The 17,131-nt window shown below is 48.6% G+C and overlaps 2 protein-coding genes across 6 annotated transcripts; both read left to right on the forward strand.

Moving 5' to 3' along the window:
* Positions 1 to 1,571: 1,571 nt before the first annotated feature.
* Positions 1,572 to 7,834, forward strand: ARL9 (ADP ribosylation factor like GTPase 9). Its single transcript, XM_056489202.1, is given in 5 exon segments — positions 1,572 to 1,948; positions 1,950 to 2,067; positions 2,466 to 2,634; positions 5,389 to 5,564; positions 6,644 to 7,834. Coding segments are annotated over 5 exon segments (906 nt in total). The 5' UTR covers positions 1,572 to 1,682; the 3' UTR covers positions 6,821 to 7,834.
* Positions 7,835 to 7,852: 18 nt separating this feature from the next.
* SPMAP2L (sperm microtubule associated protein 2 like) lies at positions 7,853 to 15,801 on the forward strand. Of its 5 annotated transcripts, XM_056489203.1 has the most exons (9): positions 7,990 to 8,037; positions 8,707 to 8,749; positions 10,780 to 10,830; positions 11,825 to 11,947; positions 12,590 to 12,703; positions 13,001 to 13,121; positions 14,142 to 14,273; positions 14,780 to 14,955; positions 15,527 to 15,801. In XM_056489203.1, the coding sequence occupies exons 1-9, from the start codon at positions 8,013 to 8,015 to the stop codon at positions 15,639 to 15,641; spliced, it is 900 nt and encodes a 299-aa protein (XP_056345178.1). In that variant the 5' UTR covers positions 7,990 to 8,012; the 3' UTR covers positions 15,642 to 15,801. The 5 variants fall into 5 exon arrangements, with proteins under 5 accessions (XP_056345179.1, XP_056345178.1, XP_056345180.1 ...); XM_056489204.1 differs by lacking the exon at positions 14,142 to 14,273 and having other exon boundaries at positions 7,853 to 8,037; XM_056489205.1 differs by lacking the exon at positions 11,825 to 11,947 and having other exon boundaries at positions 7,996 to 8,037.
* The last annotated feature ends 1,330 nt before the right edge of the window (positions 15,802 to 17,131 follow it).

The raw sequence follows: 17,131 nt of genomic DNA on the forward strand, positions 1-17,131 counted from the left end.
TGGGTTGTTGCTATCAAAGTCAAACATAGCCCCTAAGAAGAAATCTGTTTCCATGTTGCCAGACATTTAAGAGATATGGGATAATCAAGAATTTCTTGAAACATAGTTTCATGCTCCTCTTGCATATATGTCAGTTTAGGCCTTTAGATTTATCTGTGCATCATGCAAGCACTGTTTTTTATGTCAGTCATTGACCATCAAAGAGCAAAGCCACAAAGCATCTTAACAACATCTGGGCTTTATACTACAGGATAAGAGGAGCTGAAGGGGGATAACAAGACTTAGGAAAAAGCATGGTGAAGTGGATGGCAGCAAATTCAGTGTCTCATTTTCTGCAAGCCAGCTGCCTTATTTTAAAGGGCTTGGCAAAACAAAGGTGAGCGGAATGTGTGTGGTTGTCTCAAGTGCATTTCATCCTCCTTTGGCCTTGACCCTATTTTTCTACAAGTCTTAGGTGCTGGGTTTATGAAAATAGAGTGGTACAGCAGCAGGTCAGCTTAAGCTTGGTGACTGGAGAGGAGCCCAGAACAAAAGAAACCCCAAAGAAACCTTTGAGACTTGTAAGTGCCCACCCTGCATGCACTTTGTGCATGCTTCTTAGCCCGATGGTTATTTTTGGTCTGGATCTTTAACACCTTACTGAGGTGTTTCTCTGTGTCTGTGCAGGAAGGCTGCTGATAGTTCTTGTTGCAGCTTTGCTGACAGTTGTTTCCTTATCTTCTGGTGCACCTACTCGCTGGCAGAGCATGGGAAGCTACAAAAGCCCAAGCGTTAGGATAAAGTTAGGATAAAGACAAAAACACAGCAATATACCATCTACTAGGAAAATAACTAAGAAAACTAATTTCAGGTATGGAGGTGTAAGTTTATGGTTTGTAGCTTGAGGCTTCAGCAAATCCAGCTACTCAGAATGAGGAAGTAAAGCTAAGCAAACGGCATACTAAATTGTACAGAATTATAACTGTATCTCATTCTGCTGAAAACTTACTCATTATAAACTACTATTTCTCATATTTCTCAACACGTCTCGAAACTTCTGGTTTGACCTGAATGTAGCCAAAACATTTTTCCAGACATGGACTGTCAGTGGGTAGAAATGGCACTTGGGAGAGTGGTTGTCAGGTACCAGCCCAAAAGGCAAAGGCTTTTGTCTCTGAAAGAGTTTAAATAAAGCAAAGGCCTTAAAAGGCAGGGATCAAGGGACATTACAAGTTACTGTGGCTTAAGAAATAACTCCTGAGTCTCCAGGGAGTAAAAATCTATTATGCAGAATCCATTTTTTTTACTTTAAATTTGTTGTCTGAGAGTAACAAAGGAACAGAGCACAGGGAAAGAAAACAGGTGTATGAGTGGCTGGCAGGCACTTGCTGACCAACTGAATGCTGAAGAGTAGTGTTTTAAATTACTTCCCTGGGCCATGTACCTCCGCTTAGGCAGCAGCTGGTGACTACCGGAGAGAGAGCACTGTCCTGCAGCAATCCTGTTTGGAGGGAAGATACTGGAGGAGAACGCAGCTCTGTTCTTCAGGCGTGTTCTCTGGTCAAACCTAGCACAAACTCTGCCCTGATAGGAAGGCTGACTCGTGGCACAGCTGGAGCCCTGTCCCGGGTACCCAGTGTCCTGACGGCTGCGCCGCAGCTGGGCGCGCAGCCAGAGGCAAGCTGGGGACAAATCCCTCGGGGATGAGAGCCGAGGTGGGGAGAGGGGGGAGTGTAGCAGCAGGTGTGCGGAAACCGCGGCCTCCCTGTACCAGCGAGAAGCCGCCCGCGTGTTGCCAGCCTGGCCCTGGGCGCCCGGCTGGCGGCGGGAGCAGCGCTCGGGGCTGCGTGGGGGCGCTCTCCGTGCGCGGTGCGGCTGCGCGGTGTCCGGTGCCCGTGGCCGTGGCCGTGGCCGGAGCGGTGCCCGCGGCCGGAACGGCGATGGGCTCCCGCCTGCGGGTCGCCGCGCTGCGGGGCGGCGCTAGCCCTGGCGGGCGGCACGGTCGTGGCGCTCCGGGCCTGGGTCCGCCTGCGGAGCCGTGTCGCGCTGCCCGCCCGTTCTGTAGCCGCCGCTGCTGCCGCCGATCAGGTACCGGGGCCGGGTCGGGGCGGCGGGCGAAGCCGTGGGATAGGGGAACACCCGCGGGGCCGCCCGGGTCCTCTCGGCGCCTCGGGCCCCCGCCACCACGGCCGGCGCTCCCCGGCAGCCCCGGCGGCGCCCTGGGCCGCGGCGGAGCCGTGGCCGGGCCGGGGCCGCTCTCCCCGCTTTTCCGCCCCGCTGTGCCCGGAGCCGGCTAGCATCCCAGGGATCCCTCATCGCTGCCTTTGTGTCGCAGGAGCCCCGCGGGCATCTTCGGCTTCTTCACCGCGAAGGGGCTTTTGCTGTGCCCTCTCGGCCCCTGTTCAGCCTCCTTCTTTCCTCCAGCCCTTCTAAGCCTTACGCTTGCCCCGGCTCCCCGGGTAAATGTGGTGCCCCTCGCTTTGCAGGGTAAAGGACACAGTAAGCAGATCCTGGTACTGGGCCTGGATGGGGCTGGGAAGACTAGCATTCTCCACTCTCTGGCAACTAACCACGTCAAGCGCAGCATGGCTTCCACCGAGGGCTTCAATGCAATCTGCATCAACACCGAAGAGTCCCAAATGGAGTTTCTGGAAAGTGAGTGAACCTGTTTTAGTATTGAACATGAAATAAGTTCCTGTTTTGTGCCTTTGGGATCAGGCACATATTTTAAAAGCTCAATGTCCCCACATGCCTATTCGATAATGTGAAGTTATGATTATTTTCTCCTTGGGGATTCTGCTTTCCTACCCAGCATCTTTGAAGGAGAAGACACAATGGTGTTAGACATCAGTTTTCATTCAGCCCTGACATCCTGGGAATTCTACTCCCAGAGAGAGATGGGTAATAAGCCTGATTGGGTGAAATCAGCAGAGGTTTCCCCTATAAGCCCTGTGTTGTAGTCCATAGCTGTTGTACTGCTTCTCCTTGGTGCTTGTGCCTGGCAAAGGGCAAGAGCTACAGAGGAATAAATAATAAGTGAAAGAAGAGAGGAGAAGACAAAAACTTTGTACCCTTTCTGTTCAAAAGCCTCATAAAATGGTGTTTTCTAGTCTTAAACAGTCTTTTGAATGTCTGTAGCATTTTGTTAAAAATTCTGTACTGTCCTTAGCTCTGATCTTTGGATATTGTCTGTGCCTGCAGAGGGCATCTCCTGTGATGCCTTTGGTGTGTCACAGCTATTCGAGGTGCAGCTAGCTGATGGGAAAGGTGGAGGCCCTGGGGTCAGGTCACTCCCTGGTACAAAAAGGCTGACATCCCAGCTTCATCCATGCCTGCCTTCTGTCAGGGCAGGAGCTGTTCATTGCTTCCTGCTGTTTCTCCACTGTGCTTTACCAGTGCTTAACTGGCTCAGTTGGCAGCTAGCCCATAGATGGCTCTGTACCTTTAGCAGGTCTAAAGGAGTTGTGCTGTTCCCAGGTAAATTTTTGGGGTGTGGGGATGAGGTCATGTAGGCAGAGTTTCATTCCCAGTCTTATTACCGTAGAAATCTCTGCAGTGGTAATGCTTGGGGAAATAATCTTTAGAGAGATGCTTGTAGCCTGGTAGGTGAGAAGGTGTCTCCTACTGGGATGTGCTTTGACTGTGTGAGCCCAGAGAAATCCACAGTGTCTCTTCTCCTGCCTGGGAATAGTCTGGGCCTATCACTGCCCACACCACAGCAGAACCTGTTGTTTCTGAGTCGTCCTTCCCTCTCTGGTCCAGGTTGGTAGTGACTGAGATGTGATGGATGCGATCTGACCCATGGGAAATGCAATGTCTCAGGCCAGTTTCAGCCAGGTAAATCTGTGCATGGCTCTCTAATCTGGTTACTTATCCAGTCTGTACCATCGCCTAGTCCAGGGGTTAGCAGCCTATGCTGTGATCACATGGCAAGGGTGATCAGCAAATAGCAGAGTTTTTATTTTGCTGGCTTAGACAGGTGGAAAACTGTTCTTTTTCTTTGTACCAGCATACAGATGACTGGGTGGCATCTTGTGCTCTGCAGGGCGTAGGAGCTCCTGGCTTCTGCTGAGTTCCTGTAAGTTTGGGGGAGAAAAGTATTCTCTGTGAGGTTGCTGACCCCTGGGTTATGCTGTGCATGAATACACTTAACAAAGGGAGCAGTGCTGAGCCCCTGCAGTATCAGAATACAGAATTGGACTCCTGTTCCAAACATTACATGTCAGTCACAGCCCTTTGGCTCCTTTAAACAGTGGCAGACTTGCAGTTCTGCCTCCAGGTACACTGGGCCACTTGAAGAGGCAGGCATGCTCTAGTGGGTAATGTTACTTCCCTTTCCGTATTCTTGAAACTACAGAACCCTTTTGACTTAAGTGAAAACAAAATTGCTTTGACATAGAACAGTCAAAGAGGGCAATAAAATATGTCTGTATAGTCAGACAATTTTGAAAAGAGCTCCTGTGTAAGGCAGGAGGCAGTGATAGGGAACCCTGGATATATAGCTTTGAAAACTTGCTACTTTTGAGAGACTCACACATGCCTTTTGAGCACCTCAGTACTCTCTGAGTGAGTGGTCCTGCAATGTGCCTGGAGAAGAACCTAGAGACCTGAAAACAAACCTGAAATACTTAATATACTGATACTTATTACTTCTGCTATTAAACTCAGCAAACTACTGAATTCTTTGTCCTCAGATGGGAACAACAATCTCAAACAACTTGCTATCTATAGTTTCACTAGAAAATTATTTTAAGACATAGTTTTGATGGTGAATGGCTTGCCTCTGTATCCAGCAGAGAAGAGCTCATGGAGAAATGTATGCTGTACAAAGATTACTCCAAAGGGCTGCCTGAAGAGTCTGCTGGGATTTGATTTTTCTCTCTTCCTTAAGCACCTCTGGTAATTGATAAGACAGTGGGAATTTTGAGCTAGTTCATAGTGTCATAAAAATAAAACGAGAATCCTCCACACTTCAGAGCTAAATTTCTCCTCTGGAAATTGTAGACTTGCTTTGTCTTAAAATGAGATGGGCATTTGGAGATAGGTTATATGGGGACATTTGGTGTTTACGGACACTGAACTCCCCTTCTACTCTCCTTACTTGCTTGAGAGCAAGAACCAATAAGGCAGAAAGCAATTGTAAAGAAACTGAACCCAGAATCCTCTCAAAATAAGAGCTTAAAGTGAAAAGATTTTTCTTTTCCCTCCAGAGCATAAACATATGCCTTCATGGGACCTGACTGGGGAAAATAAAGCTGTTTTCAGTCTCATGTACAGTAGCTCAAATACTTGGAGGTTTTGGTGAGCCAAATACCTTCAGTTTTCGGCCCAGGGTTTGCTGTCTGGAACTCTGGGAGCAGTGCTGCGTGAATTTCTTGGTGAATCCTGTGCTGCTATCTTCTCTTCCAGTCGGGGGCAGTGAATCTCTGCGTTCATACTGGAAGATGTACTTGCCCAAAGTGCTGTTGCTGGTCTATGTCGTGGACTCGGCTGATCATGCCCGACTGCCTATGGCAAAACAGCTGCTTCATCAACTAATCCAGAATAACTCCACCCTGCCTGTGGTAGTTCTGGCCAACAAGCAGGTAAGAGTTCCCTGCTGCTGGCACAGCTTGGGCTGGCAGCAGCTGTGGAAACAGCAATAAAGCTTTTCAAAAGAGGCTTCACACTTTTAAGGAGTGCACACAGCTGGCAGTCTTTCTGGCACACCTGTTGACCACAAAACAAAATAATCTGAGGTTGTTTTGGATATGCAAGATGCAGGTCCTGTGCTTGGTGAAGATGCAATCAGAGCTGTGGGTGGAAACTGCTGTACAGTTGCAAGGTTTGGGAGCTTCAAGGGAGACCACAGTTAGATGTGGAGTTAGGTTTCTGTTCTGAGTATCTGCCTAGAAGTACCACTTCACCAAGCAGCAGCTAAAAAGTGAAGCACTGTTGTTTGCCTTCAGACTGTCCAGTTGGTTGATCCTAAAGCTGCTTCTGAAACCTGAGAGAAAGAGCAGCTTTCCTCGCAAGGTAGTGCTTGCTTCTAAGATCTTTGTGAAAGTCTCAATGATTGGTGCTGTACTTCGAAAAGAATTGGACCTCTGGTACAATCAAATGATGGAAGAGCTCAAAAGTTTTAATCACAGATTCTCTTTTATCAAGGTTGTATGCTCAGTTTGCTCTACATTGTTACCTCCTAAATTTCTAGTAACTGAGGCCTGTTACTAGTAGTCATTTTTGTTACACTTGAACACAAGTGCAGGCTTGGACTTCGTCAGACTCAAATGCATCAGAAACACTGCTGGCTGAGAAGGTAGGCAGGGGATGGTTGTTGTGTATTTGCCCTATTCTTATAAGTCTTTGCTGTGCACCTGGGGTCTTGAGCCAGCAGTGCTTTTGCCTTGTGCAGGTGGTCTTACATAGTTATCAGAAACACTGGAATTAGTGTAAAAATAGAAACAACTGTACCCATATTTTTTGGGGAAGAAACTAGGTTAGAGATTAACTCTTTTCCCCCAGGCATTTTAGGACATGGGAGGTGACTTCATAGAAGGTACATAAGAATGGTGCCCCAGAGCCTTTGAGACTCTTTCCCTCCCTGGACAAAAGCAGTGGCTCAAAGTAGGAATGGTGCCACCACCTCTTGCAACTAACAGGGCTATTTTATTTTTGTGAACAGGACCTTGAAGGTGCATATTGCATCACTGATATTCACGATGCTCTGGCTCTGTCCGATATCGGGGACGAAAGGAAGATGTTCTTGATTGGTACCCATGTGGCAGAAGATGGCTCTGAGATCTCTTCCGGCATGAAGGATGCCAAGGAGCTGATAGGGCAGCTGGTTTTGGAAACATAGTAACAGCTCTTTTCTTACAACATGGTGTTTGCAGCTGAGGGAGAGCAACTGTTAGTATATGGTCAGTTTGCTATGTGGCAACTGAAATGTACAGATATGCAGTCCTGGTGGGTATGAAATTCGTCTGAAAGTGGTATCTAGTTGGTAAGAAAATCTTAATTTATAGTGGTTTGAAAATACATTTGAGAAGTAGTCTATTTTTAGTGTGTTTGTAGGAGAAAAATAGTCTGTCTCTCAGGCAGCAGATTTATGGGGAAATATAGCTTAGATGGGCTAGATGCCTTCATGTCAGGTGAGGAATCAAGCACTGACTTCCATGGGAGAAAGTTGCATCCAGTGAATATAATATGGCTTGATGTCTCAGGTTCAAGTGAAATATGTTTACTTCACAGATTTTTTTACAGAACCATTTTAACAGTGATGTTCTGTTAAAAATGAGACCTCACTTCTTGACAATGTCAGAAATTTAAAGTGCTGCAATTAGTATTTTTGACAGTGACAATTCTTGTTGTTGTGTTGGACCCAGTTATGGAAGTGGCAAATTGATAATCTCTGGAAATTGGGTTGGTTACTGCTTCTTTAGTGGGTAAGAACACGAAAATGAAAGCAGTAATATATTAGGTGTTTCTTTGCCTACAGGCAAAAAACCAAAATGGAGTAATTTGAGGTAGTGACTGGATGCTTTTCAGTTAAATTGGCAGCAAAGGTGGGAGACTCATCCATCAGGTTGAGCAGCTTAGTTCAGCTTAGTCCGAGATGTCCTCGATCAAGCAGGCAGTCTTAGTTGTGAAAACCCTGTTGTTTCTTGGTAGTGATTTGTGTTAGCACAGCAGGTTAGGAAGGTGACAAGTTGCTGAGGAGTGTCACTCTCCCAGTGTCCTCCTAATTATACTCAAAGCACACGACCCAAGAACAGGCCTGTAAAGGAGCTATTTTGCACCCGCATCTATTGTACGAGGCTTTTATAGTTTTGTCCTTTGTAACAGACGCATAAAACAGAAAATTCCACCCTAACCACCGGTCCGGGCTGCTCTCTTCTCTTCCATTTGGGGAACAAGATGTTCGGGCGCGGGAGGCTCCCGAGCTCTCTGGGATGGCCAGCATGACAGGGATCCTTGCGGCCCATGGGCAGAGGCCGCAGCCGTGGGCCGGGCGGGGCGGCCGGAGCCGTTGGGCGGGGCGGGGCCGAGCCATGGCGGCGGCCGGCAGGATGTACGGTGCGTGGGGCCGGGCAGCTGGGCCCCAGCGCCGCCGGCGCCCGCGGGCGGGGGCGGCCCCTCCGCCGAGCCCCGGCCCCGGCCCCGGCTGCCGTGGGCTCGGTCAGGGAGGGCTCCCGGGCGCGGGGGACCGGCTGGCGCCGGCAGGCCCCGGGCGCCGCGGCGGGGATTGCAGGATGGCGGCCCCGTTTCATGGCCATCGCTGCCGTCAGGCCAGCGTGTTGCCACGTCGCTGGTTTTCCTATCATCCTGTATCCCCGACCCCCCATTTGTTTTGTACTGGCACCGCGTCCCAGTTTAACACAGCTGCTATTCCCCCGAGGCTCTGAAAACCTCCCATGGAAGCTGCTGAAGGCAGTCATAAGGGGTGGCTACTCTGAGTCAGGTGGGAGCCCGTAGGCTGGTGACCACTGCTGCTTGTGCCAGGAGGAGGATGTAGTGCTGGGGGTGCTCTGTCCTGCAGCCTTGGGGGCTGCCAGCATCCCCCCATGAGAGGCAACAACTGAAGAGGAAGGTACCAGGGAAAAACAATACAAACATCTGCTCAGCAGCTGTCCTGAGGAGATGCACATACTTCATCTGCCAAATAATTATTGCATGCTAAAGAGCAGACAGCCCAGGCTCCAGGTGTTATCAAGCTTTTAAATTCATCTATTCTTGTCTTTGCAGTGCCACCTTATACATCTTACATACCTGTACGCCCACGCAGCAGGTAAGAAGCCCTCCTATCCTGGCTAGGTGTTCAGGCCACCATCCCATGTTTCTTGAGAGGGCTCAGTCAGGGATTTACATCAAGCAGTGAGTCAATATATTGGATGACACTATGATAAACACTTGAGATGAAATTATGCCTGGTTTTGCCCTTACCTCAACTTCTGAAAAACATCCGACCATCCTGCCCCTTTAAAATGGAAGCTGTGACTCTGCTTTACAGGGAATTGGTCTCAAAAGGAGTTGATCTCCCTTAAGCAACAAGTCTGTGAATGTTCAGAAGTGGAGTGGAGGTGTTTCTGTGTCTGGCTGATGCAAGGCCTCATTTTTCTTGCTGGGAAGCATGAGCAGGCCCAAACAACAAAGGCTTCACCAGGGTTGTCTTGTCACTGAAGTGGTTTAACCCCTTCAAGTTGCTGAGCTGCTGTATGTAGGATGCCTGTCTGTCTAGAGCTTTTGCCATGATAAATGTAATCTTTCTTTTTGTAATTGGAAAAAGACCAAGAAAATATTGTCAGGTGAGTTGAGAGACCTGATCTGAATGTATGTGTGCCTTGTTCCTTTGCTGGATCATGATGCTAGCTTTGTACAGTAGTGTGGGGCACTAGGACCATGTGAATGTTGTGCTTAGATTTGGCTGTGGCTGTGTGTTGGGTCTGTGCCAGCAGCTGAGGAAAAGCAATGAGCCTGCTTGCAGAGATAGTGCCAGCTCTGCAACACAGCTGGGCTGGGGGAGGAACTCTGTGTGCTAATCCTTCATTCCCTTGCACCTTTGCAAGGAAAACCCTCTGGGGACCCACTTGGAAATAAATAACTTAAACTGGTTTTGGCTCCTGAAATGATGTCTGCCTTCCTGACCGTGTCCTGTCGTGGACTGGTGGCAGGGGGCCAAAGTCCTACGGGCAGTTGCCTCTGTGGGACCTCAGAAGGACTTGTGTTTGAAGCACTGCGGCCCGAGTTAGGCGTGACAGGCGTCCCATGCAGTGATATGCTGTAACAGCAGCCTGCCATTTCAGGGATCTCTGTGGTGCTGAGCTCTCTGACAAGCATTTTCCAGGGCTTGGCATCTTACTAGCAGTCCATCAGAGAAACCACAGGTGTCTCCCCAAAGCACAGATTGTTTTCTGTTGGCAAGTATCTCTCTCTGCTGGTGTCCTTGCTCGTCTCTAGGGCCATGCTGCCGCATTGCCAGGTGATATGAAGCAGGGAAGCAATTGCCCAGGCTTCCACCTTCTTTGCTTTTTCCATGGTAGGGCATTTCCACAGCTGCCTGCACAGTGCAGTTGTTCACTAACTGGCTGTGGGTAGGCACCTGTAGCCCCAGTGGGTGGGGATGGGGTTGGTCTGTGACATCATGGAGTTGTGTAGCACGCTTGTGGCACTGGATCATCTTGTTCTTCTCTCTGTAAAAAGGCTCATAAAGTTCAGGCACTTCCCAGTCACTGGGATTTCAGGCCTCAGCAGTGATAACTGATCTTCGTGTAAGAAGATCTTTTGGTCTGTTCAAGTAAAAACATTTTCAGAGCTGCTCCCAGGGCAAAGACCATGTATGTTCCTGTGTCTCTATAGCATCTCTTTGCTAAATGGACTGAAATAAAATGTACTCCTAAAGCCATGTGGGAACAAATGGTGCCTTTTAGTAAACCACGACAGTGGTGACAACAGATGTTTGTTTATCTGGCCTCCCATAGGCTGGGAGATCATCCTTCTCGTACCTGTTTCATGATATGCTATTGACCAGAAAAGTTCCTTCCCATTCTCCTAGCCATCAGTGGAGGCAGAATTGCAAATTTGTGTCTCTGCAGTCCAAGAGAAAATATAAAAATTCATGGGCTGGTGAGTTTGCCAGATGAAATGGATGGAAAGTACTTGAAGAGAGAGGTCCTTAAACACACTCTCAAGGGAGTAAAGGCAAAAGCACAGGGGTTTGAGAGTGTTTATATGGCATTGAGAAAACCAGTGGCTTCTTTATGCTTTGTTGGTTTAACTGTATTGTTAATGGCATGTTGTCCTTTTCTGCAATTTTGGCAGGATACATGTACTTGCAGAACCCAAGCCAGTATTTTCTGAGAGCAGTCCCAGGTAAGAAGGTGCTCAAACACCGTTTTCTCAAGGGCTGGAGACTGACAGGGCTCAGCTGGAGCAGACCCTTGGCCATTGTCTTGCTACTCTTTTACCCTCTGTCCCTAGAAAAGCAGACTGAGATGTTCCATACTTGAGCAGGCTCCCTTCATCAGGGCTCCCTTCAATTTGCTCTTTCAAGTTCTCAATCAAAAACCTGGACTTGGCTTGAGCCTTGCCTTTGTTGCCCCATCTGAGCTGCCCAACTGAGATGTTGTGAGGTAGAAATGGCGTGTGGTGCAAGGTGACCGGACCATGGGAGCCAGGCTGTTCTGTCCTGAAAGATACAGCCTAGCTTTAGGAACAGAGTAGCTGTCTGTGTGATGTGATCAAACTACAGCTTGACAAGCTGGGGCAATAGTCTCTTGATAACATCCCTTTTCTGTTATCTGTATGGGTCTTGAAAAAGGCTCCACAAACCCATTGCCCTGCTGTTCCCTGTACTGACTACCCTGGTGCCCTCTCCCACCATGGCCTCTCAGTGAGGGATGAGTAACTCCAAATTTGCCCTGGGCACAGGAGAGTAACCACTAACCTGCTGCAAAACCTCACCCACTTTGCAAGGCACACCCTGAATGTAATGTTATTACTATTTTTACTGTCATACCTGTGGTGTAGTTAGGTGGTAGTGGTGAAGCAAAAGAAATGCAATGATGAAACTCCTCCAGGGGTTTCAGAGATGTAATGAAATTACCCTTTCTGCACATCCACTGGTAACTAAAACCAGGCCTATCACTTTAAGACCCTTTTCTTTTTAGTTGACTACAACCAGCAAGAGAGTGTTGGGAAATTCCATGCCACAGAAGGAGAATGCTCAGGGCACTCTGCAGGTGTGGGGAACCATAGGGCATGTATGTGTATGTGTTCCATCCTAGGCAGGGAAAGAGAACCCCAGCAAACACATTTCACACTTGTACATGTTACTAAAATTTCACAACCTTGCTGTTCCTGCTAGGCTTGCATGGGGAGACCAAGAGACGATATGGACCCTCTCATGGGGTGCTTTGACAGCTCGACCATCTGCAAGAATATTGTCTCTGTCCAAGCCCAAGACAGATTTTAGCAAGTACAAGTGCAGGTCAGTGATGTGGTAGCACATCCTGGGGAAGGAGGCAGCTCAGAGCATGTTCTCTAGGGGGGCATACTGGCACCAAGGGAACGGGGAGATGCCATCTCCTCTTCAGAAGAGGCTGGCCCACAGGTAGCTCCATGGCACTGAAACTCACCAGCTGTTTTGTGTTTGGAACAGGGGCTGTCTGAAGCAAAGAACTTGCTATGGGACTATAGTCACCCTGAGTACTTGACTTCCAAATTGGGGAGGAACTGGGGACCGCTAAGTTTTGGTGCCCTTTTATTTCCTCATACGCACTTCCCAGCTGTGAGAAGGACTTCTGCAACACATAGGTGCTGGTCTGATTAGAGCTCTGGGTTCCTATCAGCTGCCTTAGAAGCTTGTCTTGATATCAGTCTCCAAGCACAAGGAAGCATGTTCCTCTGCTGTAACAAAAACATGTATCCAACAGCTCTGCTTTAGTTTGAAATAGACATCATGTGCATGCTTTTATTCCTTGATGGAATGTGTGTGTTGCAGAATGTGTGTGAGTAGAGAGCAATTGTCTTTAACCAGGCTTAGGTTACCATCTGCCAGGATCTCGTTCTCTGTCAGTTGCCTTTTGCTAGCTGTTCTGTGCTATTCCTCAAAATCCTTCTTTCTTTACAGGTCCAGACCAGTAATTGGTGGGCGTTCCCTGCTAGCAAAGTTTGGCTACCCTTCTGAACGGCTACTGAAGTTGGCTGAACCTAAAAAATACCTCCCTGCTTACCTGGAGAAAAGGTGAGAGGCTATAAAGCCTATAGGGTGCTATAGGTAGAACCTTGGGCCTTGTACATCAGTGCATCTTCAAAGTAATAAATGCAGGAACAGAGGATGGGTAAACAGAGGGCAAAATGCAGAGCAGGGTCTCTGCTGGGATTAGAACTTCTGGATTCTCTCATGGGATGAGTTCTACATTGGAAATGGCCACAAGACAAAGCTGCCTTCCGCTGCAGCAAATGTGAGGCTTAGACATCCCAGCTGCAGCCAGAATGGGGAACATTTGTGAGTGGCAGTGCCATGATTCTCTGCTTCCAGAGCCCGTGAGTCCCCTGAGTGGCCCGTGTCCCTGGCTGCACAGAACTATAATGCCTCCCAGCGGATACTGGAGCTTGCCCGGCCAAAGGGGCTGCACCCAGACTTCGTGGAGGCCAGAGAGGTGAGAAGGAGGTTGAGTGAGATTTGGAGGGATGCAGCAAACTGTCCTGAGCACTGGATGTGCCCAGTGTGTGAAAGGTAGAAGCTGTCTGGTTCTGCTGGGGTTTATGACACTGGGAGAAACTCCCTTTTCAGAGAAGAATGCCGTCTTTGCAAATCTCCTGCTGGGAGACAAAAACCAGCCAGGTTGGAGCAACTTAGTATAGCAGAAGAGCCAAGGGAGGCATCTGGGCTGCATCCTTTGATAAAGCAGCCTGGGAAAGTGGAGAAACCTGATGGAAATGGCATGTTTAGCTTAGGGAGTAGTCATGTTTGTAGTTGGGCAGCTGTGCTCCTATCTGAGTACACAGGGGGCATGAGATTGCAAATACTATGTGTATTTTAACTACATTTTACCAGAAGCCTAATTTAGATTTCTGATTTTGTTCCTTTTAGATGGGTCATTGCTTTGGCAGGGGTGAAAGACCTTGGAGCAATCTCAGATTATACTCATTTCCATTGCAAAGGCTAGGTTTTCTGGATGCAGCCTCTGGGCCTGGGAAATGGAAGGCTGGGCTGAAGCAGGACTGAGCAACAGTAACCCTGTGAAAAATTTTGGAAGAAGTCTCCTGCTGGAGAAGTAATCACATTTTCTGTAGGAATGCAGTTAACTGTACCAGCAAATTTACCCTGAAATCTGAGTCTCTTTTCTTAGCAGGGAAGTTATTTGATTTGGTCAGGAAGATGAATAAAAAAAACATAGAAGAGATTTCTCTGCACTTTTACTTGGTTACGCAGGCTCTCATTACAGGTGCTCCCCTCCTGGCTCTGAGTGGGTGACAGCTGGGGAATCCCTATAGCATCAAAATTACTTAATAGTTGAAGTGAAAGAAAAAGAATGGATTCTGGAAAATTAAGAGTGACCATGTCTGCAGAGGAAGGGTGCTGGGATGCTCATCCTTGCAGAGAGAGAGCATGTCTCTCTGGGCTGCTGTACAAGCTCTGTGTCTGCACATCCCTCCCCCATTCTGGACCCATGCAGGTGCCAACACGGGTTTCCAGCTTTGCAATCTCGGCAAAAGCATCGGTGCGGGTCCAGAAACTCGCTGAGCCCTTGATCAGGGAGTTGACCTGCTGCTCTAGGCACACCCATCCTAGTTCAGTCATCTCTACGGTAAGGAAGCATCACTCCGGACCCTACATGGACGGGACTCTTGGCAGAGAGGGCAGAGGTGCTCAGTCGCTTTTGGCTCTCCATCCAGCCCTGGATATTGCTGCTGTCCATGAGGCTGGTGTAGCTGCTTCCTGAGCTGGATGACAGGACTTGTGCTCCATTCAGAGCATGAACTGACTCCCAGCACATGTCCCCAGAGAACAACAAAGCTGTGCCTAGCCTGCACATGTGGGGATGGGGAGAGGTGGACAAGTGCCTAACTGGGATCTCCAGTGCTGGGGTTGGGTTGTGAGTAATAGGAGGCTGGAGGGCAGGTTGTGGGACTGGCCAGGCAGAGATTTCTCCTTCTGCAGTTTGCCTGGTGCCAAATACAGCTGAGGACAGAATCGTGTCCCATCTGCATGTAGTCAGTGACTGTGAACCTGGGAACACTGAGTTGGTTGCAGGCTGAGCACCCTTGAATGCCAGGAGCACCTCTAAGGACCTTCCTCCCCACTCTTCCACAGGTTTCCAGGTTACCTCAGAAGGCAATTGCCAGCCCTCGGACCATTGAGCTGTCAAAGCCAAGACAGCTCCATGCTAAGTACGCGCCCCCGCGGGATCCTGAGTGGACTGTGACAGAGACTGCCAAGCGCGCCGTGGCTTCACCAAGGGTTCTGGAGCTGGCCCAACCTAGCACAAGGTAGGTACGGCTTCCCTGTCACAGGGAAATGATCAGCTGCCAGCCCATTTTGTCTGCCGTATGGCACCTTGTTCATTTGTGTTTCGTCAGAGAGATTAGGCCAAAATTAGGAAGTTCTCTTCCACTTCCAAAATGCAAGGATTTTATATGTCTGGATATGTTAATACTACCTGGATTGCAGTTTAAAAAGCCCTTTTGAAGTAGAAGGAGAGTCAAAAGAGAAAAAACAGGAACATTCTAATTGCAGCAGGAATTACTGGCTGGGACTTCTTATTAATTCCAACTATTAAAAGCAACCAACTGGCAAAGGGCATGCTGCCCTGCAAGTTGCAGCTGACCTCAGCCCAGTCTGCAGGAAGTTCTGAGGAGGATGTTTCACAGAGGGTGAGGGAATGCCTGGCTATAGTGGCTGAGAGATATCCCTCCCCTGATGACAGCAATGAAGGCATGGTGCCTTTTATCCTCCCTTGACAGGGAAGGGCAGGCTTAAGTGGAAGTGTGGGAGCTGGCAGGCAGCTGACACCTGGCCTTACTCCAGTCAGGATTGATCACCCCTACCCTCTCTCTCCAGACCTCGTATGGGCTTGACTACACTCAACCCAGATGCATTCAGAGTGAAAGAGGCTGCTAAGAAGGCAGTTTGTTCTCCTCGGATTGAAGAACTAGCTCGACCAATTCAGCGCTAAGCTCCCTCAGAAACGCCTGCCATCTGCCCACATCACCCCTTGGAACATCACTCTCTGGGCTGTGCTGTGGCTGGAAAATCTCCTTGAACACAGCACAGAGGCAGCACTCAGCAGGAACAATTTCTGGGAGTTCAAATAAAATCATCATTCCTTAAGAATAGTCATCAGGGAAAATTAACAGAATTCGACCTAATGTGGGAAGACTCTCTCTCTAGGATGGGTTATGTCTGGAGTTTCTCTCTTGATTGTTTTGCTGTAATAGTTTAAGAAGTAGTGAAACAACTGCTGGGGGAAGGTAGCACAGGAACTGTCCTTTCATGCAGGGAAGCACGGCAAACCAAACCCAAGAGTGCACAGTAAGTTGATGCAGCACAACTCCTGAATTTGGATTTAAAATTTTTTGCTAAAGTTTAAACATCATCTTACTGACACTCAAACAAGAAGTCACAGAAGTAGAAATACAAAAGGCTACAATGTATGTTGAGTTGCCTTGGATTTGGGGCCTGTTTTCTCAAATGCCTGGAGAACAGGCAGATCCAGTTATGTAGGTGGGTTAAAGCTCTGTGGTTCAGATACTCAGTTGTGCAACCCTGGGCAAAGTAAGAGAATTCTGCACTGGGATTTTTGGAGCCTAACTCATAAAACCAGAGTTCCCCTCAGTGTAAGAGAGAAGGCAAGTTGCAAAGGCTAAGCAGAAAACAAGTATGGTTGCCAGAGTCTGCAGAACAAATTCTGAGCACAGCCTGTGTGGGGCATGGCAGAAGGGAAAATGCTTTTATCTGCTTCCTATATGGTTAGTGTGTTTTGCACTGGCTGCCCGATCACTGGCGACAGGCTGGAGATACTGAGGCAAGAGAGATGCTCACCAGTAAGGGACAAAAGCCACAAATGAAAGCATATGGCAGTTTCAGAGCCAATGTATTTTAATCTTTCCTGTGTTAAGCTGATTTTCCTTTCAAAGGAGTGGAGGCAGGTGACCACAAACCAGAAGGGTATTAATCATAGGATCCATTAATTGATTCAGTAATCCACTAAGCAGAGGACTTTTGAACAAGGTAAGGTCACTGGGCAATGGTACTGGTTATTTTTAGATCAGGCTTTGTCTTGTGCCAGGATGGATGAGAGTTTGGACTTCATCCAAGAGCCCCAGTGCAGCTGCATTCCTCAGGCTTGAGAAAGGCCAGAAGGAGACTGGGGTCTCCCCCTAAAGACCTCATGCTGTGGGGTAACCCCAACACCACCAACTTCTGCCACCCCATGGATTAGGAGGTGTGTGGGGCTGTGTGGGCTGCCATGCATGGACACCCAGGTGCCTTAAGAGACAGTTGCCTGTGGCTGTCCCTGTGGCAAAAGGAAAACCCACTGTGCCCACTGAGGCTGTCTGGGAAAAATGTTGCCCTTCCAAAGGAAGGAGTCTGCCTCCTGTCATGGGGGCAGGGAGCACAAGCAGGGACATAACACAGCTCTTCTCATCAAATTATCAACATTAT

This window comes from Oenanthe melanoleuca, chromosome 4 (genome assembly GCF_029582105.1).
Source record: "Oenanthe melanoleuca isolate GR-GAL-2019-014 chromosome 4, OMel1.0, whole genome shotgun sequence".
NCBI classification, from domain to species: domain Eukaryota; kingdom Metazoa; phylum Chordata; class Aves; order Passeriformes; family Muscicapidae; genus Oenanthe; species Oenanthe melanoleuca.